The 22675-nt window shown below is 41.0% G+C and overlaps 2 protein-coding genes across 7 annotated transcripts in view; one reads left to right on the forward strand and one right to left on the reverse strand.

Moving 5' to 3' along the window:
* Window positions 1–22675, forward strand: part of ebf1a (EBF transcription factor 1a) — a 132681-nt gene that overhangs the window by 58603 nt on the left and 51403 nt on the right. The gene's annotated exons all lie outside the window — the stretch shown is intronic.
* Window positions 2403–5714, reverse strand: LOC307008340 (uncharacterized protein). The gene is made up of 2 exons (XM_079631081.1): window positions 5543–5714; window positions 2403–3800 (listed from the first exon to the last, which is right to left on the reverse strand). Exon 2 carries the CDS (start codon window positions 3672–3674, stop codon window positions 2604–2606), a length of 1071 nt encoding a protein of 356 aa, XP_079487207.1. The 5' UTR covers window positions 3675–3800; window positions 5543–5714; the 3' UTR covers window positions 2403–2603.

A 22675-nucleotide genomic window follows, 5' to 3' on the forward strand; every position in this document is an offset into this window, starting at 1 on the left:
ATTGACTTTGGTATCGAGTATCGTATCCTTTTGGTGGAATCGGTACCGACTACTAGATTTTTTGTTTTATGTCTACCCTCCATCTTCCCCAGCTCCACCTGTATAGATCTGCTACAGGGGGTTATTTCAGGTATGTTACATATGCAGCAGTAGCATGTCTTACATGCTCACATCAATGTCTGTGAATGTATTGGCAGCAGCAAGTCTCGGGTACTTGCTCTGCAGCAGCATAGCAGATCTATTTTGCCAAGACCATATACAGTTACATTGCCATATCCACTACACTTACCATTACAATGACAAACTCTCATAGTTGTCATGACGGAATTGCCTTATCTTACAGAGGAGAACCATGTGAGCCCTAAAATAAAAACTAAAATAAAATTACCATAGTACGTTCAAATAAAATAATAGCCAACCTAAAAGCTGTCTCTAGTCATCTAAATCACACTTCTTTTCCTATATTTTATGTTGTTTGCCTCTAATGGGTATTAGCAAGGTTTTGCAGTCTTTATGCTGCTTCATGAGAGTGTTATTATGCATAATAATTTACATTTAGACATGAAGTTCAGCTACACATCTTATCTTACTATCAAATGCAAATTCATTAAAAAAAGTCAATTAAAGAAGAAACAAAGCATTTCATTTTGAAAATATTTCATTTTTTCATTAAAAAGGAAAAAATTGGGTTCTATTGCTGTCATATTTTTGACAGGATGAGTTTGTATATTGGGTTTATGAGAAAATGCTGTCATCTCTCTGCTTTATTAACAATCATAGATTACTCCCTTGGCACACAACAAAGACCTTTTCTCTGTCTCCCTCTCTCTCTCTCTTTCATACTGCGTTTCTCTTCTCTCGGTGTAGTATTGATGAGGGAGGAGGCAGTGGCTGTCAGTACTATGCTGACTGGGTGAACAGCAGGCATATGGAGAGGTCAGGCAGGGCACCACAAGACCCCTCTGTCTGCTCTGGCCAAACCGCTACACCCCACTGAAAGAAAATCAATCCCATCATACCACAGACACATATTCCCCTCCCCTTCTCCTCTCTTCCTTGTGTTCCTCACCTCTGTTTTACACACACACACACACACACACACACACACACACACACACACACACACACACACACACACACACACACACACACACACACACACACACACACACACACACACACACACACACACACACACACACACACACACACACACAATCTTTTTTTAAGATGTTATTACTGGGCTCCTCTGTGTTAAGTCTACACTCTTCACCTTATCGCATGCTTCCCTTTTTAAAAGCTCTATGACTCACTTTATGAAATGAGTGTGTTTTTAAATGCTGTATGAATTAATTTTTTTTGTCCTTTCTTGTTCTCTTTGATTAAGTCTTTTTAATATAAACACCATGGTTTTCTTTCTTCCTTCCTTCCTTCCTTCCTTCCTTCCTTTCTTCCTTCCTTTCTTTCTTCCTTCCTTTCTTCCTTTCTTTCTTTCTTTCTTTCTTTCTTTCTTTCTTTCTTTCTTTCTTTCTTTCTTTCTTTCTTTCTTTCTTTCTTTCTTTCTTTCTTTCTTTCTTTCTTTCTTTCTTTCTTTCTTTCTTTCTTTCTTTCAAACAACAACAAAAAATATATTAAAATACAATCAGTATGTTACAACATACCGAAATAAAAAAACAAACAATATCTATAATGTATTATAACAATAATTTCAATATGTTCGAAAAGGAGCGGGATGGAGCTTATTAGAAGGTTTTTAAGTTGAATTAAAGGACATACTGAGCTGAGCACAAAACTTCTGTTTCCTACATTAATTTTTTTATGTTTACAGTGTGGTTTTATATGAAACACATGCAAACTTGCTCTTCGGTGTGACTATTGGCCCCTGAGGTTATACGTGTTGTCATGGCGACTTGCAGCCAGACAAAAAATGGGGTAATTAGCGTCGGAACAGTTGATTGGTTTGCGGCAGTAATTAACACAGGTGAGGTTAATTAGTTCCCATGAAACCAGTCAGTCTCTGCAGCACACACAAGGGAAAACAGCAGAGGAAAAAAACATACACATTTACACGCCTTTACTTTATTACTTCTGAAAGTTGGGAAGAATTTTAATATGCATGGTAAGGTCCCCTGTGAGAGGACGCAAGGAGAAATTTAGCCTCATTAATGGAAGCGGAACAAACCTGAGCGAGATGCTGTCTCTATCAATAACATATAGCTAATTCCACACATGCACTGTGCCTCTGTCTGACCAAGGCACACATGAACGTGCAAAGTGCCAAACAAAATATTATTCTTTTGTCTCCAGCACATCTGCTTCATGCATCCGTCTGTCTGTCTGTCTGTCTATCGATCTATCGTAAAGTGTGTGGCTGTAGTAAGTGCATGATGCAAGAGATTCAGAACAGTAAACAATCTTTTATTAAATCCATCAGAAACACGTAGGAAAACTCAGGAGCTAGAATAATCTACAACCATGTAAAGCCAATATGAAACGGAACACTGAACAAAGGAAGCATAGGAAGGACTTAAGTACAAGGCAGAACTAATGAACCAAACTGAAACAGGTGCGTAATTAATTAGGAGCTATGGAAACTAATAAGCTCAGGGAACACAGGCAAACCAGAACAGGGAAAACTGAACACAATGACAGTAAAACAGAACTATACAGAACAGAAAATACCAGCAGGAGAAACCAGAGAGGCAATGATGGTGGAAGGAGCCAGAGAGGGACCAAGACCACAGGACCATAGATTTGGCAGATTTAACCAGAGGGACGACAGACGGAGAAGGAGCCGATGGAGGTGAAGACCCAGGTGGAGTCGATGAGATCAGGCAACATCGATGGATCAGGAGACGGAGGCAGAGCTGCAGCAACAAGCGACAGAGGTGGACTGGCCGACTAGCTGAGGTGGAGTGACAGGCTTGGCAGCTGGAGGCTGAGGCAGGGGATTCCCTTGCCAAGACGGAGCTGGAGATTAGAAATACCGAGGCAGATCCAAATAAAGGGTTAGCCGAGGGACTGAAGGGAGCCTGCGGAGGTGGGGCTGAAAGACTGGCTGTCTTTGGTAGAGGAGGAGGGACAGGGATGCTGGGTGGCATCACTGGAGACGCAGGAGACTTGGAGCTGGTTGGGACCAGTGGAGATGGAGGAGACTTGGAGCTGGGTGAGACCAGTGGAGATGGAGGAGACTTGGAGCTGGGTGAGACCAGTGGAGATGGAGGAGACTTGGAGCTGGGTAAGACCAGTGGAGATGGAGGAGACTTGGAGCTGGGTAAGACCAGTGGAGATGGAGGAGACTTTGAGTTGGGTGAGACCAGTGGAGATGGAGGAGACTTGGAGCTGGGTAAGACCAGTGGAGATGGAGGAGACTTGGAGCTGGGTGGGACCAGTGGAGATGGAGGAGACTTTGAGTTGGGTGAGACCAGTGGAGATGGAGGAGACTTGGAGCTGGGTGAGACCAGTGGAGATGAAGGAGACTTTGAGCTGGGTGAGACCAGTGGAGATGGAGGAGACTTGGAGCTGGGTGGGACCAGTGGAGATGGAGGAGACTTGGAGCTGGGTGGGACCAGGGGGGACGGGAGGCACAGGGAAATATCCTCTTCAATTTTCTCATAATACACTGCAAAGGCCAGCTGCAGCTCACCTTCAGCGGCGGAAGTGTGCTCACCCATTAGAACGCACAATGTTGCTGGCTAACACACCTCTCAGTCCTCTTTACTGTCTTGTTCATCAGAGCATGGTTCGGCTCCATGTCTGCTGTGGGTCTGGCATTAGTTCTAGGCAGGTGTGCTCGCTCACTAAAGGTGGTGTAAAAGAAGACGCAAAGCAAGCGATCAGGGAAGTTAGTGATGCACAGCAGATGTAAAAAGTCTCTTTTGTGTAGGGTTGGGCATCGAGAACCGGTTCCAACTTGGAACCGTTTAAAAAATAACGATGCCATTGGACTCGTTTAGAGAAAAAAAATTCGATTCCGATCATCTGTTCCGCGCAAGTTTTGGTTTCCATAGTGGCCACCGGATTTCCGAAAGTGCCCGCGCTTGTTCTATTGCAGCCATGGAGCACGGTAAGCGGCGCTCAAAAGTGTGGCTTCATTTCACTTTTAAAAAAGCCTGAGTCGGCACTCGCACAGTGCAACACTTGACAAACTGCATGGTGTACAAATTAACAAGGAGTGTCCAGTGGCGTAACTTTGTTTTAAAAAGTGTAAAACAAGACAGGTGGGGTGGGGGTTGGTAATGCAATGCGAAATCACATATATAATGTAGAATAACATTAAGTCCAACAATCGATTTAAATAGTACATTGGGTTTAATTTGTCGTTTAATGAGATGTAATACATGTTGTCAGTGCCGAGAATTTTCGTATGAATAAATACATAAATCCGCTGCGCTTATTTAACGTGTACCTTAATGGTCCAGTTGTAGAACTTTCATCAAGCGTCTCAGATGTTCTGGGTTCTAAACCGCACTTGTATAGTTTTTTTTTTTCTCTCATCAAAACCGATTATGCTTATCAGTGGTTGTATATCAAGCAGGGACACGTTTGTGTGCATTATATTTTGTGATTTCACCGGAACGAATAGAGAGTCTCCTCAACGGATTGAAGCGCGTGTCCGAGTGAAGACAGTGCGGTGTGCACGAGCCAGAAGACAAACACTGTATCCACGCCAATGATCGCACATTTCAGTGCTAGATTGTCTCTTATTTATCAAACGAACGAAATGAATGCTCTGCTAGTTAACTGGAGATGTTTTATTTATATGTATTGGAACATTCGGATCAAAATAAAATGACTCCGCCCCTCAAAGAATCGGAATCGAGAATCGAAAAGAACCGAAATCGAAAGGAAGAATCGGAATCGGAATCAGAATCGTTCAAATCAAAACGATGCCCAACCCTACTTTTGTGGTCCTGCAGTGTGCGTTGTTTCTGCTCTTAACAGAGCAGTTGGACTGCTGGTAAGTCTGTAAGGACGGCGCATTTTATTATAGCGGCAATCCAGGGGTGGCATTGCTTTAAAGGTGGGTTAAGTATTAATCTTAATGAAAAACACATCCCCAAAACAGTAAAATGACAAACTCCCTTATATTGAAAACAAACTTTTATTAACAAAACAAATAAGCACGGCATACACTATACTGATAAATAATATTTGACTCCTGCTGGGATCTGTGCTGCGACTCTCGTTTGGCTCTCGCTGAATTGAGCAGACACACTAATTTTTTAATTGTAGTGTCTATTCTCTAACCGAACTAAATAATTTTTATTACTATAAAAAAATCAAAACGGGCGGTGATTTAATTGGTGTTGCGGCTGAACACGGTGTAACACCAACTATCACAGCAAGCCAACTATTTATCTATCTATCTTTATGTATACAGTACCATCTATCTCTCTACCCTTCTATCGCTCTGTCTGTCTGTCTGTCTTTGCCACCTGTACATTCACTCACACAAAAACACTGTAACAAAGCTGCATACTACTAACAGCTGCAACAAGCCTGGATGAAATGATATGGAAAACATATACAGTTAACTCACATTGTTTCTTTCTAGCTCTTGTCACATTCTTAGAGGGTGGAAGGGATCGGGCAGTCCAGTATGTGCCATTATAAAGCCATGATGTCAATTCCCTCTGGTGCACAGTAGATCTGAGCGACAGGAACCAGACGGTAAAATGGAAACATATCCAGTCGTTGTCTACTCTTCCTTCCCATGTTCTTATATATCCTGGAGCAAATGGTGTACAGTTAGAATGACACTGGCCAAAGCTGAATAACAAAATTTCCAACATCCTGTGTCCACCTCTCATTTCCTATTGTATACAAACTTCTACCAGTTTTAAACACGCCACAGATACTCCAGCTTTATAGAATGGCGTGTTTATTTAGAGAACAGTGAGGTAGATGTGTGAGAATTGTTTTTTTGGACAGACGGTAGCTTGACATGTTTACATTGTTCATTAGCAATAGTACTGCACTTTGCTCCTAATGTGCATTTGTTAGAAGGTGACATATATGATGATGCTATACGTACATTTATAATCCAGAATAGCTAAAAACATACACTCACCCAGGTTGCCCCTTACCCTTTGCACACTGTTTGGATCACTCTAATGATTTGGACAGAGTTTAATGTAAACGCATTGACTGTGAGGGAAACAGCGTGGCGTCTGGATATCTCCCTTGAGCTGTAATCTATACTGAAGTGCTGCATCTTTGATCAGCACAACTTCATAAAGTCTTTAGAGCTACTCTATTTTGGCAAGGCGGCTTTTCAGGAAGACAGCGGGATGAAAGATTATCTCTCGCTTTTCCCTTCATCTCCAAATGTTTTTATTGGAACGTATTGACACTCTTTCACCTTCCTGTTTCGCAGGCCTCACCGTAAAGCACTTGAGTAATGGCTCACTGCTTAAAACAAAATGTATAAATTAGTAAATAAACAATGTGAAATCATCAGATGCATTTCTAAGAAAAGAAAATCAGCAGCAGAGTGCTGTTTCTGATCAGTATGATGTATTTTTCATGTTCCAGACATCAGAAAAAGGTGTAGTGATGCAACCAACCTGAAGCAAACATCTCTCCCTTTTGCATCTTTGAGGACACTAAAGGAGGACAGTCATATCATAGCAAAAGACAAGGCTCTTAGGATTGTTTAGTCTATCTTAATGCAAAACAATGTATAAAAATGCACACAATGTTCATTAATTTCACCTGTATATAACAGCAGTTGACCTGTGCGAGTTGTTGTGGGTGAAATAGCGCTGTAGGCAGCAGTGTGTGTCCCTGTGGTGTGATCCCTTCCTAAATCTAGGTAACCCCTGCCTACCCCCCCAACACACACACACACACACCTCAGGCACGCATGTCTGCCAAAACACCTGCCTCAAGGTATTCACACTGCTTATAAATCAGGGTTCAGGCTACGGCCAGAACAATAGCAGATGTGAGAACAATAGGACCTGTTAGGCTAATTCATAATGATGCAGGCTTCCTCCAAAACAAAAACAACCAGGTAAACACTAATTATCATGAAAAAAGTGTGAAAAACAACTCATTTGTTCTCAGAGGCTTAAATCCTCCTTCAAAGTGCCCTAAGATACAAATATCTGATGGGAATGAAATTTTAGCTTGAGTAATTGTCACATTGTTAGGTATCAATGTACTCTTTGTCTTGACAAAATATTATTTGGCATCATGGGATGTGGATCTAAATAGTGGATTCGTTTTGGAAGAATCACAAAACAAGAAAAGTATAAAATTGCAATTCTAACCTTCCACCTTATCCTTTGAAGCATTAAACCATTATGCTTCATTAAGCATTAAATTAGGATGTGCAGCACCTCTTTTACTAGTTCAGCAATAATATACAATATGAGAGCACAACGTACACCAGACCAGGGGTTTTCAAACTTTTTGATAAAGGTACCCCCCAAAGTATGATGAAACCGTTTGAGGGACCACTACATGAAAAAGCTATATTTACATGTAAAAATACTTTTGGTTAAACTTATTTTAGTAATACCTTAAATCTATTCTCATATTATAAGAAGACCCCCTATAGTACCCTACCCACTTTTGTGGTCCTCAGACACCAATTCGAAACCCCTACACAGACAATGCATTACATTTTAAATTTGGGATGCTTTCTTTGCAACTGCAGATACATCCACTATTTTAGTAATTGAATACTGGCAGGAAGGATTTCACCATCAGCGAATGTATTGCCCGTATGGTGTGTTTTACTGTTACAGTGAATCTTTGATTTGTATAAAATAGGACACATTTAATACTACAACCAAAGAGATCTTACTATATTTCCAACAAAACAAAAGCATGCTGTCCTTTGAAGTGAAAAAACACTTTTGACAAACGGATACATGAGCCTTATGGCAGCCTTGTAAAGCTCCTCTCCTCTTGGAAATAAAAATATGGACTAATTTCTGCCGCATGCAAACAAGAAAGCAGTTATATAATCAGCTCCAGGTCTTTAGTGGTGGGCGTCTGTTGGCTATGTTTAATTGATGTTGAGTGGCCTTTTGAAGTTGAAGTATGGAGAGAACTGCTGATCTGAGGAAGTGAACAGAACCTTCTCTGCTTCTCCACGATGCTAATCTTGCCTAGACTGCCGCGCCCTGTGCTAACTCGCCGCCTGTCGCCAGCATCTCGATGCCCAGAAACGAAGATAAGTTTTGTGGTACTGCACAAATGCCCTCCCCCATCCCGTATCTCTCTACAATGTGTGGCTTAGAGCTCATGAGAACTTTAATGTTACTATTAAACAAGGTCATTGATGAAGTAGCCCTTGCATCCAAGAGAAGCAATTAGCTTAATGCTAATGAAGCAAGCAGATATTGAGATCTGGATTGAGAGGGCAACTGGTGGTCCAAACTGCAGTAATGAAGGCAAATGGCTGGTCATTTAGTCAGTCAATCGAGCATGAGGAGCATGTGTAGCTCTACCTAGATACTTATCTACAATCATTGAGTGTTCTGGGAGCAAAGTTACACGGTGATGTGATGCTGACGCTACATTCTGTTATATGGCAACTCATATGGCAAATTCAAGTGAAACGCCATCCAGCTTCACATGGAACAATGTTTTTTGATTACTAGCCTTGCATGGTGTGAAATGAAGGAATAATACGCTATACTTAGACAGGGAAAACAAGGCTATATGTTTGCTTTTTATTTCTTTTCAAATGAGACACAGGTGAGGTGTTAGCCAAACAGAGGAATATAAATAGACTCTGTAGCAGTAGCAGGACTTTGATTCCATACATTCTGATGTGCAGCTTGTTACTGGTTTATGGAAGGGCAGACCTGCACTTGCAAATGAAAACGTAAGTAAGCGGAGGCTGAAGGAATCAGCTGCACAGTGGAAATGAGCCCATTTTAGCAGCATAAAGAGCTCCATTACCGCTGCTGAATGCATAAACCGCACACCGTCCACCCAGCACCGCTACTGCAAATACATTCTAGCCTCCAGCAATATTAAACACACATACACACATTAAATTAAACCACTGCTGAGTTGGTTCAGGGATTTTGGTGAGCTAATTATGTCTATTTTGACTCATGGTGTCATGGTTTGCATGCTCTACCTTTCTCTGTATCTGTGGTACTAAGATTTTTCTAAATTATAATTGTAAATGGTTTCATATTATTTTAGCACTGAAAATTCATGACATCTGAATACTGCATATAAATCAATAATTCATTAGCAGTATAATTGCATCCTAAATGCTGCATGTATAACAAAATGCTGAGGTTAATAGTAAAGATGTACTAAACATATAGGCTATATATGCAATCTACGAGCAACTGAGTCTTATTCTTAATATAGTCTTATATATCATTCTCCTTAGCGAATCAAAAGCTTAGAGCACAACCAGTGTAGTCCGATTCACAAACAGATGACTCTTATTATCATATCTTTTTAGTGGATAACTAAAATAACCTGATTCACAAACAAATAATTCTTGTGAACTGTTTCATTTTAGTGATTTAAAAACATTAATCGCAACCCTATTCCTGAAATCTTCTCTTATGAGCCTTAAGAGTCTTATGAGCCTATCCTTTTAATGAATGGTTAAAAAGCACAATTTACTGGTTTAAATCAATATAAAGCAGTGCCCTTTATTATTTAGATGTAATAAAAATAGACATTATAACTGAAAATTATCAAAAATGAATCTATATTTAATCAAATTGAATCAAACTCACCAGCTTCTGAATTGGAAACAAATCGTATAATCTGTATCAAACCCAGTCTTACTTTGCATAAAATAAACCTTTCCATAACAACCAAATGAAATGGATAGATTGCATAGACTAGTGTACACAGTAAAGGTGTGATGTGGCTAGTAAGAGTGAGTAAGAGTGTCCTGTCTAAGTACAGGTGAATGAATGATCATAGACACTTGCGGCTGCAGTAAATGGCAACCCTGTGGTTGGGACTCAGTTTGGTGGGGTCAGCTGATCCAGGCTTTGTGCTGCCATTCACTACTCCACTATCACTGTAACCCTAATCGCTTAATCTCTGTCTACTGTTGCCGTCAACATATACAAAGAATCCAGACTCCTTTGTGTGCCAAACCTTTGTGTGTGTGCGTGTCACCAGGCTTGATATCTCTGTGTGGTGTATTTCAGCTGTTAGTGTGTTTCATGAGAGATATATGTAGCCTAACTTTCTCGAATAGAAGACTGTAAACTCATTAAATCAGCACTGTTGCTGCACTTGTGCCTCTGTGATGCTTCCTCAAACCCGAACCATGCAGTAACTCTTAGAAAGCACAAAACTGCTTTAAAGATTGGCTAAAAAAAAAAAAAAAAAAAACGACACTAGAGGAGAGAGAAAAAAGGGCGGGTGGAAGGACGGACTCTGACAGCGTCTGTACTCTGACATTTCTCTGCTTGGATAACCATCGCACCCACTGTCCTTCCAGCCATGAAGGGAGGGGGGGTAATGTCAGTTGTCAATCAAGTTAGTCCCCATGCAGCTCTGGTTCCTGTGCTGCTGTGCATGGCCTGTCTGAGAGACAGACAAAGAGGCCACCTTTCACCCCCAACACCCCCTTCAGCACCATCTCTTACCCCATTTGCAGCCTGAGGCTGGGCCAGAGGAGCTGAAGCATCAGTTTTGTGGAGGGGAAATAGAGCACAGGTGGTTCACTACATTTCTCATACTCTCTAAGATAGGATGGCTTTACTAATGTGACATTTAAACACCTGTTCTGCACTACCCAATTGGCTCGCCCATTCTTTACACATGTGTATCGTAATGCTTGTAGCCTTTTAGTGTAGATGTAGACAATGTTCTGTGGTTATGCCAGTGTTTGCATGTGCTCTCAGCTTCCTCTTTCACTTTATGCCAGTGTTTGCATGTGCTCTCAGCTTCCTCTTTCACTTTTGAGCTTCTTATTTAGGCCAGAAATATAAGTACACAAACATTTTTTGGACAATGCAGTGCAAGTGTCCATAGTAAATTATATGGTGGTAATAATACTCTGAACTCAAGGAGGGGCGATAGAGTTACCTTCAGACATCTGTGCCATATAACCAGCTATAAATATGCAGACAGTTTTACTAACTTTAACTTACTTGATCTGCATGATTTTCTTCAAACTGTTGATTCGTCATGACAGACACCTGTAAACAAAACACATTATTAATACAGTATTATTTGAGAATCAATTCGACTGCGTATGATAATTGAGAAAAAAGAAAGCCAGTGTTGTAAGAAAAAAATATACTTGTATTAAAGATTATTTAACTGAGCCTTTATTTGATATTCGACGTGTTAGCAAAAGAGAACAGGAGGGCCTGGCTTCTCAGAGGGTGGGTGGTTGCAAATCAGCAGCCCCTAAAATCCTCACTGCTGGGTAAAGATGTGTCCTATTGAAGTGAGGTTGGGAAGGGCAGATCTTTGGACATGTCAGTGCTGGAGTGACAGATGGAGACAAAGAAGGAAAGAGAATATAGATAGAAGGATGAGGTGGAGGAAGGTGTCCTGCTGTGCCCTTCTGTCCACGCTGCAAACAGCAGGACTTTAATCTGATGGGTTGTGTGTATGTCTAGCAGTAAGTACAAGTGTGTATTACTCTCGTCTAGGTCAAAGCGGTGAGGCCCAGAGCGGGTTGGATGTCATGCGGCCCACAGGGGTGGCGGGGTCAAGGGGTAGGGCTCCTGCTTGCTGGGGAGCTTTGATGGGTGGCACACTCTCCCAGCGAAGCCTTCCTGCTGGCTCAGGCGGGGAGGTGCTCTGCTGTCTTTTGTTTTGACCTCAGGCATGTCGGAGCTGTTTCCAATTACGCCCTTGGATCGAGTGGCGTGTATTTCTATGTGTTATATTGGATCATAATTGACTATAACTGCACCCTCTTAACTTTAACCAGGTGCGCTGGCCAAACAAGAGATATTAGGCTTGTGCTCTTACAGGCACAGTGTGTTTTGAGTAAGTCATGCCAGGGTTTGACACCAGGGTCTGATTTGGCCCTGAAGGAATAGTAGGGAGATTGGCAGTGACTTATTGCCAGATCTTACTGCTATCGGGCTGAGCGAGTGCACATGTGGCCGTGTGCATTCAGGAGTCGTGTTTGCGGGTAGTGTAGTGCTTTACGAGCTGTGTTAAGTTGTTGTTGTATATTTGTGTTAGTCATGCTCTCCTGAGGCACAGCGTTGCTTAGCGCAGCGCAGCAGCCGTAACCGCAACCATTTTTCCAAACCAACACGTAAGGTCTCGACGGAATCGCTGCCGCATGAAACAGCGAAAATAACAACACGTGGATCTGCAGCCACCTGCGACGGGTGCTTTATGAGTGGCCCCCCCTACCCTCTCATATTAAAATAGCCCCATTTACTGGCCTGACAAAGAGGGAAGAAGCCCGGTATACACCAGAACCCAGAACCTTACACCGGGAGAGGAACGAGAGTGGGGATTGATGGCTCATTGAAGTGCCACTCATAGAGAGAGAGCAGTTATGTCAATCCAGTCTAGTGTTTCAGAGTTCACCTCGGGCTAAAGCCAAGCTAAGTGCACACAGAGCGAGGGCGGCCCAGGTCAGCCTGCAACCAAAGACAACCATCCAACCTGAGAGGGAGGTTTCCATCAGTCTAACAAATCTTACTTAACAGTACACGAAATCTTACCACATGGACAGGAAAACAAAGGAAAATGATGAAAACAATGAGCCCAACGTGAAACCAGAGAAGAAGCCGACGCATCCATATATTTAGTTACACAATCGGACCGAATGCATGAGGTGGTCAGGACAGAGAGATGCTTTAGCTCTGAGCGGCCTTGTGTGGGATACTGTGTAGGTGACTGAGGTCTAACAAAGAGAAGAGAAGAGAGAATGAGTACATTGTGTTAGGCAGGCTGGTGTTGAGCAGGGAAAGAGAAAGGCTGGGTTAAGAGTCGCCATCATTGATGACTCTATAGAAGAAACACGGCTCCTGAACACCGATGAGCTGAGCTGCCGCTTTCAACAAGCTCATTACTGTCACTTCTTTACATGTCCTGCGCTCATCTTTGATGCTAATGGAGAATGGAGCGGCAAGCAAACAGGAAGAGAGTGAAATAATGTGAACGATACAGCATGGTCACAACTACAATTAATACAATTCTGAGAAATAATGTCCCAATCGTGATATATGAAGTAGCATTTTTTGTGAAATAAAGTTACAATTATGATAAAGTAGCAATTGTAGGATATAAAAAACTATTTTGAGAAATAAAGTTCCAATTTTGGAATATGTAGCTGCAATTATGTGAAGTAAAGTTGCATTTCTGAGATATAAGTTGCAATCATGAAAAATTGTTTAATTTCTTAAATATAAATTTGCTATATATTTTGAGATATACAGTAAAGGCACAGTTATAAGAAATAAAAATCACAGTGTGAAATATATAGTTGCAATTACAAGAAATACAGCCACAATTATCAGACATATAGTCACATTTACCAAATACACAAATACAATTAGTAGTAGCCTATATATATATAAAAAATAAATATATTAATTTATTTACTCTGAAATGGGATTCCACAATAATGGGAACAATCTGTGACTCTTTCAGAGAAGTAAAACAAATGTTTTTGTTGTTGCTCCAAAATGCCAAATGAGTCACATTCAATTGTTTGTGTTATTCAATGATCCAGCCCTCACATAGATCATTTGTTCTAATGCGCTTTTTGGACATCTGACAGGTAGGAGGAGATGTGGAGCTTGATGAGAGGAAGTGTGTATGTGTGTGTGTTGGGGGAGGAGTATGTTTTTAATTACACGATATGTGTTATACGGATGGTTAAAAAGCCAGTTACACAGAGGAGAGCGAGTGTAACTCTGCCAGCATTGAAATGCATGCTCCGATTCCTCACTAATTAAAGCAGCAACTTCAGAAATGCCATAATAACCATTAATTAGGGGGCTGCTATTTTCAACATAATTTGCTAATTAGTCGGAGACACAGCGCTATGGAGGTGACTAATTATTGGTGGGTTGGAGCAATAGACACTTGTGACTTGGGTGAAAATCACACTCTTATGGGGTCAGACCATTATGGGTGTGACTCAGGACCCGACAGGTCCTTAATGGCTTGTAGTCTGCTACCCTCCCCCTTTAATAAAATGTACTACATTGAACACTATACCCTGTTTATTTACTAAGGCTTGAAGATGCTGCACACACACACACACACACACACACACACACACACACACACACACACACACACACACTAATTAGTATGTTATCGGCTTTAACTCTTGACCCCACTGACCTGTCTGTGATATTGGACTGAGGGTGAAAATACATCTCAGCCCACAACGTGTCACTTCCTGCTGTGTGACCTAATCTCCTCACAAACCTTTGAAGCCCATACTCCTCACACGCTCCACGGAGGCCTGTACACACACATCTACTAGTGTGCCGTTGTGTATGTAAAGTTGTGTTGTGCTGTGCATTTTACAGAAGAAAATCTGTTGAAGATGCAGTTATCTTGTTTTATAGTCTTTAAAAATCCGGTCAAGGCCTCTGAATAATTCATGTCTGAAATCTTTAGGGCTGTTACAGGAGCTCTAGCTGGTTGTTAGTTTGTTGCTATTGACTATGTTTAAATGAATTTCCTTTAGATTGCCTGAGGGAAAATCCTCTAATATCCACCACAATGAAGAGCAGTTAAACACCATCCAATGTCATGGAGATACAGTGAAATAATTTTTAATCATTAATATGTCCATACCTTCTTTACTAAAAGACATGCTGCTTTACTAAGAGAGATGCTTTTCTGCCTACTTAGGGAGCTTCCTCATAAAGCTGCATCTTAAATATCATGAAACGTCAAACGTGACTGATTTGAATCATTGACCCTCTTGCCTACAAACCTGTATGACTTATTTTTTTCAGTGGAACATAGAAGATATTTTGAGATTTTATTTTTTTCCTACAATGAAAGTCAATGGGCTTCAGTGTTGTTTAGAAAGACATAAATTACAACTTAATTAACATTTTTGGGTGATCTATCGCATTAATTGTCACTCACCCACTCAAATAAAGCTAATGACACAATACTCATGAGCTCTGTTCAACATTGTACACTCAAATATTTAGACTGCTTCTGCTGTGTGTTTGGTTGTCTTCAGCATTGGTGTTTCCTGAGAGGATGAGTTTTAGAGGAAGTAGGTTTCCTTCTGTCAGTGTGTGTGTGTGTGTGTGTGTGTGTCACCGGACTATCCCACATCAGAGAAGGAGATAAACAATGGGGCGGCAGGGCCCTGGGGCCATTCAAACTTTACTCTTCTCTAGATACTATTCGCTACTGTCAGTGTATCACTGACTCACTGTATGAGTCTTCAGTGTAAAGAAATGTGTTGAGATGGGTGATCTCAATGAAAATGAGTTTACATGCACAGTCTTACACTGATTAGGATTAATATGCCTAATGGAGACACGTCAATTTCGCAAATTCTCCCATATATCGCAAAAAAAGTTTTTATGCTTGCATGAGATTTTTCTTGCAGTTTTTCAGGCAATACAAAAAAAGGAATATTTTCATATGCAATGGAAACAGTTTTTCCGCATTTACAGGTCACCAGGCATACGTTAAAGTCAATCATTCTTTAAAGATGGCGCAGTATGTGTTGGCAGAAGACTGAGTTTCTTTATTAAACTCAAAAAAGTAAAAATAATTACAGGAATACTAGATTCTAAACAGCAACAACAAAAATGTCACAATTTATCAAGATCTCGAAGCAGATAGGAGGGAAAAACACCCTAAGACACCTCATACGTGGACGCTCCCAAGTGTAAGGGCTTTCCTTGCCATTAATGCTTGGATAACACACGTCTCCTTCGATTCAAAATAATGGCTAGTGCGGTGGCTGTGATAATACATAAACCTACCAACATCCGTTGCCATGATTTTTGGAATGACTTATCGCAAGAGGAAAAAAATTACGTTTTAGTCGCATAACATAATGGATGCTGTCATTTCACTATAGGTTTTTTTGACGTTTAGAAAATATCGCAAAACTTTTGCGCAAATTTGTATGGAGACCAGGCTAGTGAGTGTAAATATGTAGAAGCTTTCCTCTAAATACAGTGTTTCATAAAACAATGGTAGTAGGTAATTTTGCAGTGATCTGTAACATTGTATAACACTGTAACAGTGTATATGCTTGAATATTTCCTAACATTTTCTTTCTGTCTCTTTTTCTCTGATGCTGCTGCTTCTCTGTATGGTCTTGAAACAGGTAAGAAAAAATCATCTTTTTTTTTATTCAACAGCAATCAAATACAATTTGTGTGGCAGAATATATGGAAGTGTGTGTTGAGATGCTGTAGTGTGCACTAATTTAGACCATTAGCATATCACACATTCCCCATCTACCCCAGAACTTAACTGATTTTGCCCGGTCCAGATCTAATTTAATCCCTATTACTTTTCTTTTTCCCTTTCTTCTCTCTCTCTCTCTCTCTCTCTCTCTCTCTCTCTCTCTCTCTCTCTCTCTCTCTCTCTCTCTCTCTCTCTCTCTCTCTCTCTCTCTCTCTCTCTCTCTCTCTCTCTCTCTCTCTCTCTCTCTCTCTCTCTCTCTCACACACTCTCTTTCTCTCACACGCACTGTTTTGGAGAGACCTTTACTCATCATGGCTAATGACTTCCAAATACTTCATCAGCATGTAGCCTTAACCTTGCTGTTGTTTCCAAACACCATAACGGATCTAATTAACTGCTTCCCCCTTCTGTTTCACCTACCTCAACACACACACATACACACACACACACACACACGCACTTACACACACAGCATAAGCCAGTTTCATTCTGCTGAGTTCTTTGCCCAGTGCTCTGTACAGTTTTAGTGCTACAAGGGGAATATATATTTTTAAGAGCTTCGTGTGGATGGATGATGTTAGAATCACTGGCTCTCGCCCCACCGGCCATAAGAACAGCATCTCTTGTTTATTATAGTGCTTACGGCAGTGTTTAGTCAAGGACTCAACATACGTACACATACTGAATCCAGAGCAATAAGGAGAGTTCAGTTTGCATCAGCAGATTCATTTCACACTGAGGCAGCATTAACCCAAAACACTAGTCTGGACATGTGCACCCTGATTAGAAGGAAAACAGTCACACAGTCCGTGGCATTTATTTACATATTTAACTTTTGATCTTTTACCCGTTACTTGGCCCTCAAGTCGACAGAGAGAGGTGTGAACTGAAGGAAAGAGTGTGTCACTCAAATTCAAGGATTCTCTCGCTTCGCTTGATAAACAGATCTCAAGACTCTTTAAAATCCAGGAGCCCTGCTGGGGAGCAACCTGACCTCATAAGTTTATTAATTACTTTTGTTATTAACTATTCATCATGGTTTCTGATGTCCGTCCCAGTGCTGTGCTGAAACGAGGCCTATATTCTTTTCTTTAGCCGCCGTATGAAAATCTAACAGTCCACTGAACTTGATAAGTGTGCCATCATCTCGTTAATCAAATTACTTATGAACTGAAATTGACAGTTTTCATTAATTATAAAGGATTATTCTAATTGCGATTCAAATTTATTCATTTAGAACAGACGGCATTCAGTAATATTTCAGTGAATTTGCATATTAAATGGAGAGGGTGGTTGATTAAGTATGGTAATGTATGCGCGATGCCTTATTTTGTTTCTGGTGGGCCATATGCGGCATGGTGGCTGGGGCAGGTGAAGACTCCAGAACGTGTTTAATTTGTTTGACAAACACGGAAGGGGACACAACACGTCCTCTGGCACCCCACGCTCCACTCGCCCCTGTGACCCTCACCTCTCTCTGCACCCACCTTTACCTTTACAGTAGCTTCTGCTTCATGTTGCAAATCCGTATGACTTTCTTTCTTCTGTGGAATACAAATGGAGATATTTTGAAGAATGTTCATGCTACACTTTTACTTTTCCCATCTCCATCATCTACTTTACACAAAAGAAAGGAAGTCATACAAGTTTGGAACAACCTTATTTGTATGATGATAACATTATTTCTTAAAAGTTTTGTCAAATCATAGTGATGACTGAAATCTACTGAACTGGTCACTCTTTAGTAGTTTATACGCTGGCACGGTTCTTTTGTGATTATTCAAATTGATTTTAATACTTTTTTACACTGCAGTTGTGTCCCATTTGTCCTTTGTTCCCATTCTTAAGGTTAAATTAAACCCATTCTTTCTGGAGTTTCTTTGCCACCAAATTTGTAATATTTTTAATGGATTATGAATAAACAGCAAGAGAAGAAGTGGAATTACTGCTCCAAAAACTCATGCAAAGGGCATTACTTTAGTGTGATTTAATACAATAGTTATGGCAAATGAAAAAAGAGGAATAAATTGAGGACATCTATCAACACTGTATGCATTTACACAATGTGCCCTTGCTTACACAGGAACTCTTTATCAAGTTAAATATAGCTTGCATACTATACTTTAAATTTAGTTTGCGGATACTAAATTTGAGACCATTTGTGTGTTTATACATCATCTTCAAGCGAAGAAAAACTACACGCCCAAACTGCCGTCGTCCAATATGAATGCATTAGTGCAAATTTCAGTCTAGTAGCGCAGTCCAATGGCAATAAAGCATTATTAGATTCCTTAGCAGAGGTCAAGCCCCTCTGACAGGTCAATGGTTAACCCTATAGCTTTACTTGGTTCCTGGACTGTTGTTCTGGCTGGGCGCCTGGGTGTCCCTGGGTGCTGGGCCACTTAAAAAGAAATAACGTAGGGCAGCTGCTGGTGTGTTTAATTAGCAGGGGTGCTGATTTTATGTGTGTGTGCGCCTGTAATGCTGAAACGGATCCTGCCCTTAGACAGCAGAGTATTGACAGTCTTCGGTGGCCCGGTGACAAGGCCATTCTTCATTACTCATGGCCGCAGGGAGAGAGGACACTTGGGGTGGGGTATTGGGTGGTAATGGGGTTCAGGGTTTTGGCAGCAGTCCAGCAGTGGCACACCCATTTGGGAGAGGCTTGGTGCGATTGCCATCACTTTGCCTGTCTCAGATTTATGAGGGCTGCTTTAGAAAGGAAATGTTTCAATCAGCCGTGCCTGCCAAGCATGTCCATCACTCTGACAGGCATTTATTTACGGCATCATAGAATTAAATCCTGTGCACTACGTGCCACACACACACACACACACACACACACACACACACACACAAACACACACACACACACACACACACACACACACACACACACACACACACACACACACACACACACTTTCAGCAATACATATCTCATTCATTCTTCTCACCAGTCATTTGGTTTTAAGTACTTTGGCCATTGCCCGGTTTAAGTCCAGTCATGTCAGGGAAGCCCTTTTCCAACTGTTTCCAACACTTTTCCCACAGACTAGAATGCTTAACCAAGGCATTGTTACTGTGGCGGGAAAAAACCCTTAGTACTCATGAGGTCGATAGATTAACTTCACATGCATGTGCCTTTAAACCGGATGTGCTGCTTTTCACACAGCTTCACACTATAAACATGTTGACAGTGTAGATAAATTTGAACTAATTCTTAATTCTGGAATGACGACAGTTGACCTAAAAGTGAAAACTGACAGAATGAGGCAGTTTATGCTAATTCTGGCTATAGCACCCCCTTGCATCAATGCAGAGAATGCTAAAAGCATTTATGTTCACATATTTGTTTTTGGCATAAGTCCTATCCTTAAGTTCACTGAATGGGGATGTCAAAGAGATTATAGAATGGCAATGATGGACTGCACATTTGAGTTTTCAATCAAACTGAATCTTAGCTTAGTCTCTTCTTAAAAAGGTACTATGGTCAGTAACTAAATACACTACTGGCCCTACACGACTCTTCAAAACTTTGGGGTCACTCATATTTTTTTGTTCTTTTATTCAGTATTAAATTGATTGACACAACAGTAAAAGTCTACAAGATATTAATATTTTAAATCAATTTTAGACTTTCTAATTATAAAAGAATCCTGGGAAAATCACAGTTTCCACAAAAATACAACATTGATCATGTTAAAAATGTTTCTTTAGCATCAAATCATCATTTTAGAATGATTTTTGAAGGATCATGTGACACTGAAGACTGTAAAAACGATTGCTGAAAATTCATTTGACATCACAGGAATAAATTAAAATTTAAAATAGAAATGTAATAATAAAAAATAGTTATTTTTAATTGTAATAATATTTCACATTATTACGTGTATTTTTGTTTAAATAAATGCAGCCTTGGTGAGCACAAGAAACTTCTTTCAAAAATATATACAATTATTTTCACGACAAGCTTTCACTCTTATCTAATGTAAATCTATAGGATCTGTGTTTGAGTAGTTTTAAACACAATGTAACTGCTTCTGTGTCACTTATAATAATGACGCAAGAGTGCATTTTACAGAAAATAATGGCGTTCACGGAAATCTACAGTGTGTGCCTACGGGACATTCTCAAAAGCTGAGTTGGCTATAGTAACCAAGCTGGGCGGAGCTTAGCAAAGCATCAATTGTAGTTGAATTAACAAAAAAGCACCAGTACTTAAGGGTGTAACTCTTCTCAAATAGGTCATTATAACCAAAACTAGCCATAAAAATGGTTTTAGGGCTTCCACTGGAGGACTCCGCTCTAAATCCAGGAGTCCAAGACTCCCACTATCTGGCTCCATCAATGTGACATGATGAGTCCAGCACCCCTCCACTTTGTCCTGAGAAATATTTAAAGAAAGACAGAGTGGAATTACCTGACACAGGACAGGATTAGACAGAGCACAGGCTGATAAATTTTTCAGTGCAATGAGATGTTGTGGCTGAATAAAACATTGCTTTTTAAATAGACATGGGCTAACATGGAAGGTGTTTCCTGCCAGTCTCTCTGCGGAGCCGTTGACAGCTACACGCTCATGTCACATGCAGCCACACTGACTTACTATACAGTTCAGCATACTCTCTCTCAGTGCACTCTTTCTTACCACTTTCACATCAGATTTGGTGTCATCCTCCCGTATTTCATCCGATACTCAATGGCAGCCTGTCTGAGTATGTGTGTGTGGCATGAAGAAATGTGTGTGTGCGTGTCTCTTGGTGTCTTCTGTGACAAAGTACATGGCACCCTCTTTGTGAGTACAGAGACCTAGCCTGACTCTCTCACACAGCATTAGCATGCCAACATGCCCTCTCGCACCTTCCGCCCGGTACACGTGCCTAACGTGAACCTACACACTAGGACGGCTCGCCCCTTTTTCTCTCTCCCGCGCGGTCTGTCGGTGACCCCACTGTTACTCTGAGCTCTTACAGATGGCCTGGGCTCAGATAGCATCTGCCTCCTCCCATCCATCACAAGCGGCTGCTCTGTGGAGCTCCTCGGCAGGGGCTCGTGTGCTTGCCAGATCCGTTACCCCACCTCTGTGTGTGGGACTCAGGTACTGAACGCTGCCTGCTAGCCTATGGTCACTCAAAAGGGGGAGGAACCCGAGTCTCCACGGTCCAGACTGGGAGCGAAGGCCTGGCTGTGGGTTATTAATGGGCCCCCTTCGTTGTGCCTCGGCCCCCGAGGCGTCTGCCTCCGTAGCTCCTGGCACGGGACACTGCCTCATAAATCTCCTTAAATAATACCGCGAGGCAGCTAGGGGAAAGGGGTCACTACGGAAACAAGGCAGTCAGACTGAGATGAAGTGTCAGTGATGCATGGCCTGTGCCCCCGAATGCAGGTAACATTCCCCCCAAACACACACACACACACACATAGAAAAAAGTGGAGGAGGGTATCGAGATGCAAAAGCACGAGCTGGAACTATGAAAGAGATTTTATCAGGAAAACGAGGTATATCTTTTTTGTGTGAAACTCCTCAAGAGACCCCCGAGATGCCGATGAGTCCCCAAAAATCACAGCTCCAGCAGCAGATGAAGGAGTTGTAGGTCGCAGCTAGTGGAGTGGCAGCTGAAAGCCGAACATGTGGTTTGAATTAACACCCTCCCCAGGGTTCAGCCCAACAGCGGGTGGAGGCAGGATCTGAGACTACCTTGTGATGATAGACACATCCGTCTGATTATTGTTCTTCTCTTGACACACATCACTTTCACATGCACTGTAGAGTTCCCACGCTTTTTTCTCCTTGTGCTTCAGAAGGTTTAGTGTACTCAAAATGTGGATATGATAATATTTCTTAGAAGATTATAGGCCGGGGTCAGAATCTAACTAGGGCTCAGGGCAACAATGTCACCAAAAGTGATATAAATACCTTATTTGTTATAAAATAGCTGTTGTGATATATTTCAGAATATTACGTTTGATTCTATTCAAATGGATTATATCTGTTCAAGTGAACATTTATATATATGCACATATACTTTATTTAAATATGTGGAAGCCTCCAGCTGAGTCTTGCTTCCTATGTTTCTTCACCTACTTAAATGTCTTTAGGTGTTTGTTTTTTTGCCACAACCGCCTTTGATTTGAGGGATTCTGCTATTCTTTAAAGTTGCTTTGGACTTTTTTTTTTTATTATTATTATTATATAATATAAAAATATTCCAGAATATTATAAAGTGTTTAAAATTCTAATATTATGTATTTTTTTGCTTTCATAATTGTAAAATAATAATAATATTTTTTTGTCTCGTACACCAGCTTATATTTACACTAGTGTTCAAAA

This window comes from Phoxinus phoxinus (assembly GCF_949152265.1).
Source record: "Phoxinus phoxinus genome assembly, chromosome: 12".
NCBI lineage: Eukaryota > Metazoa > Chordata > Actinopteri > Cypriniformes > Leuciscidae > Phoxinus > Phoxinus phoxinus.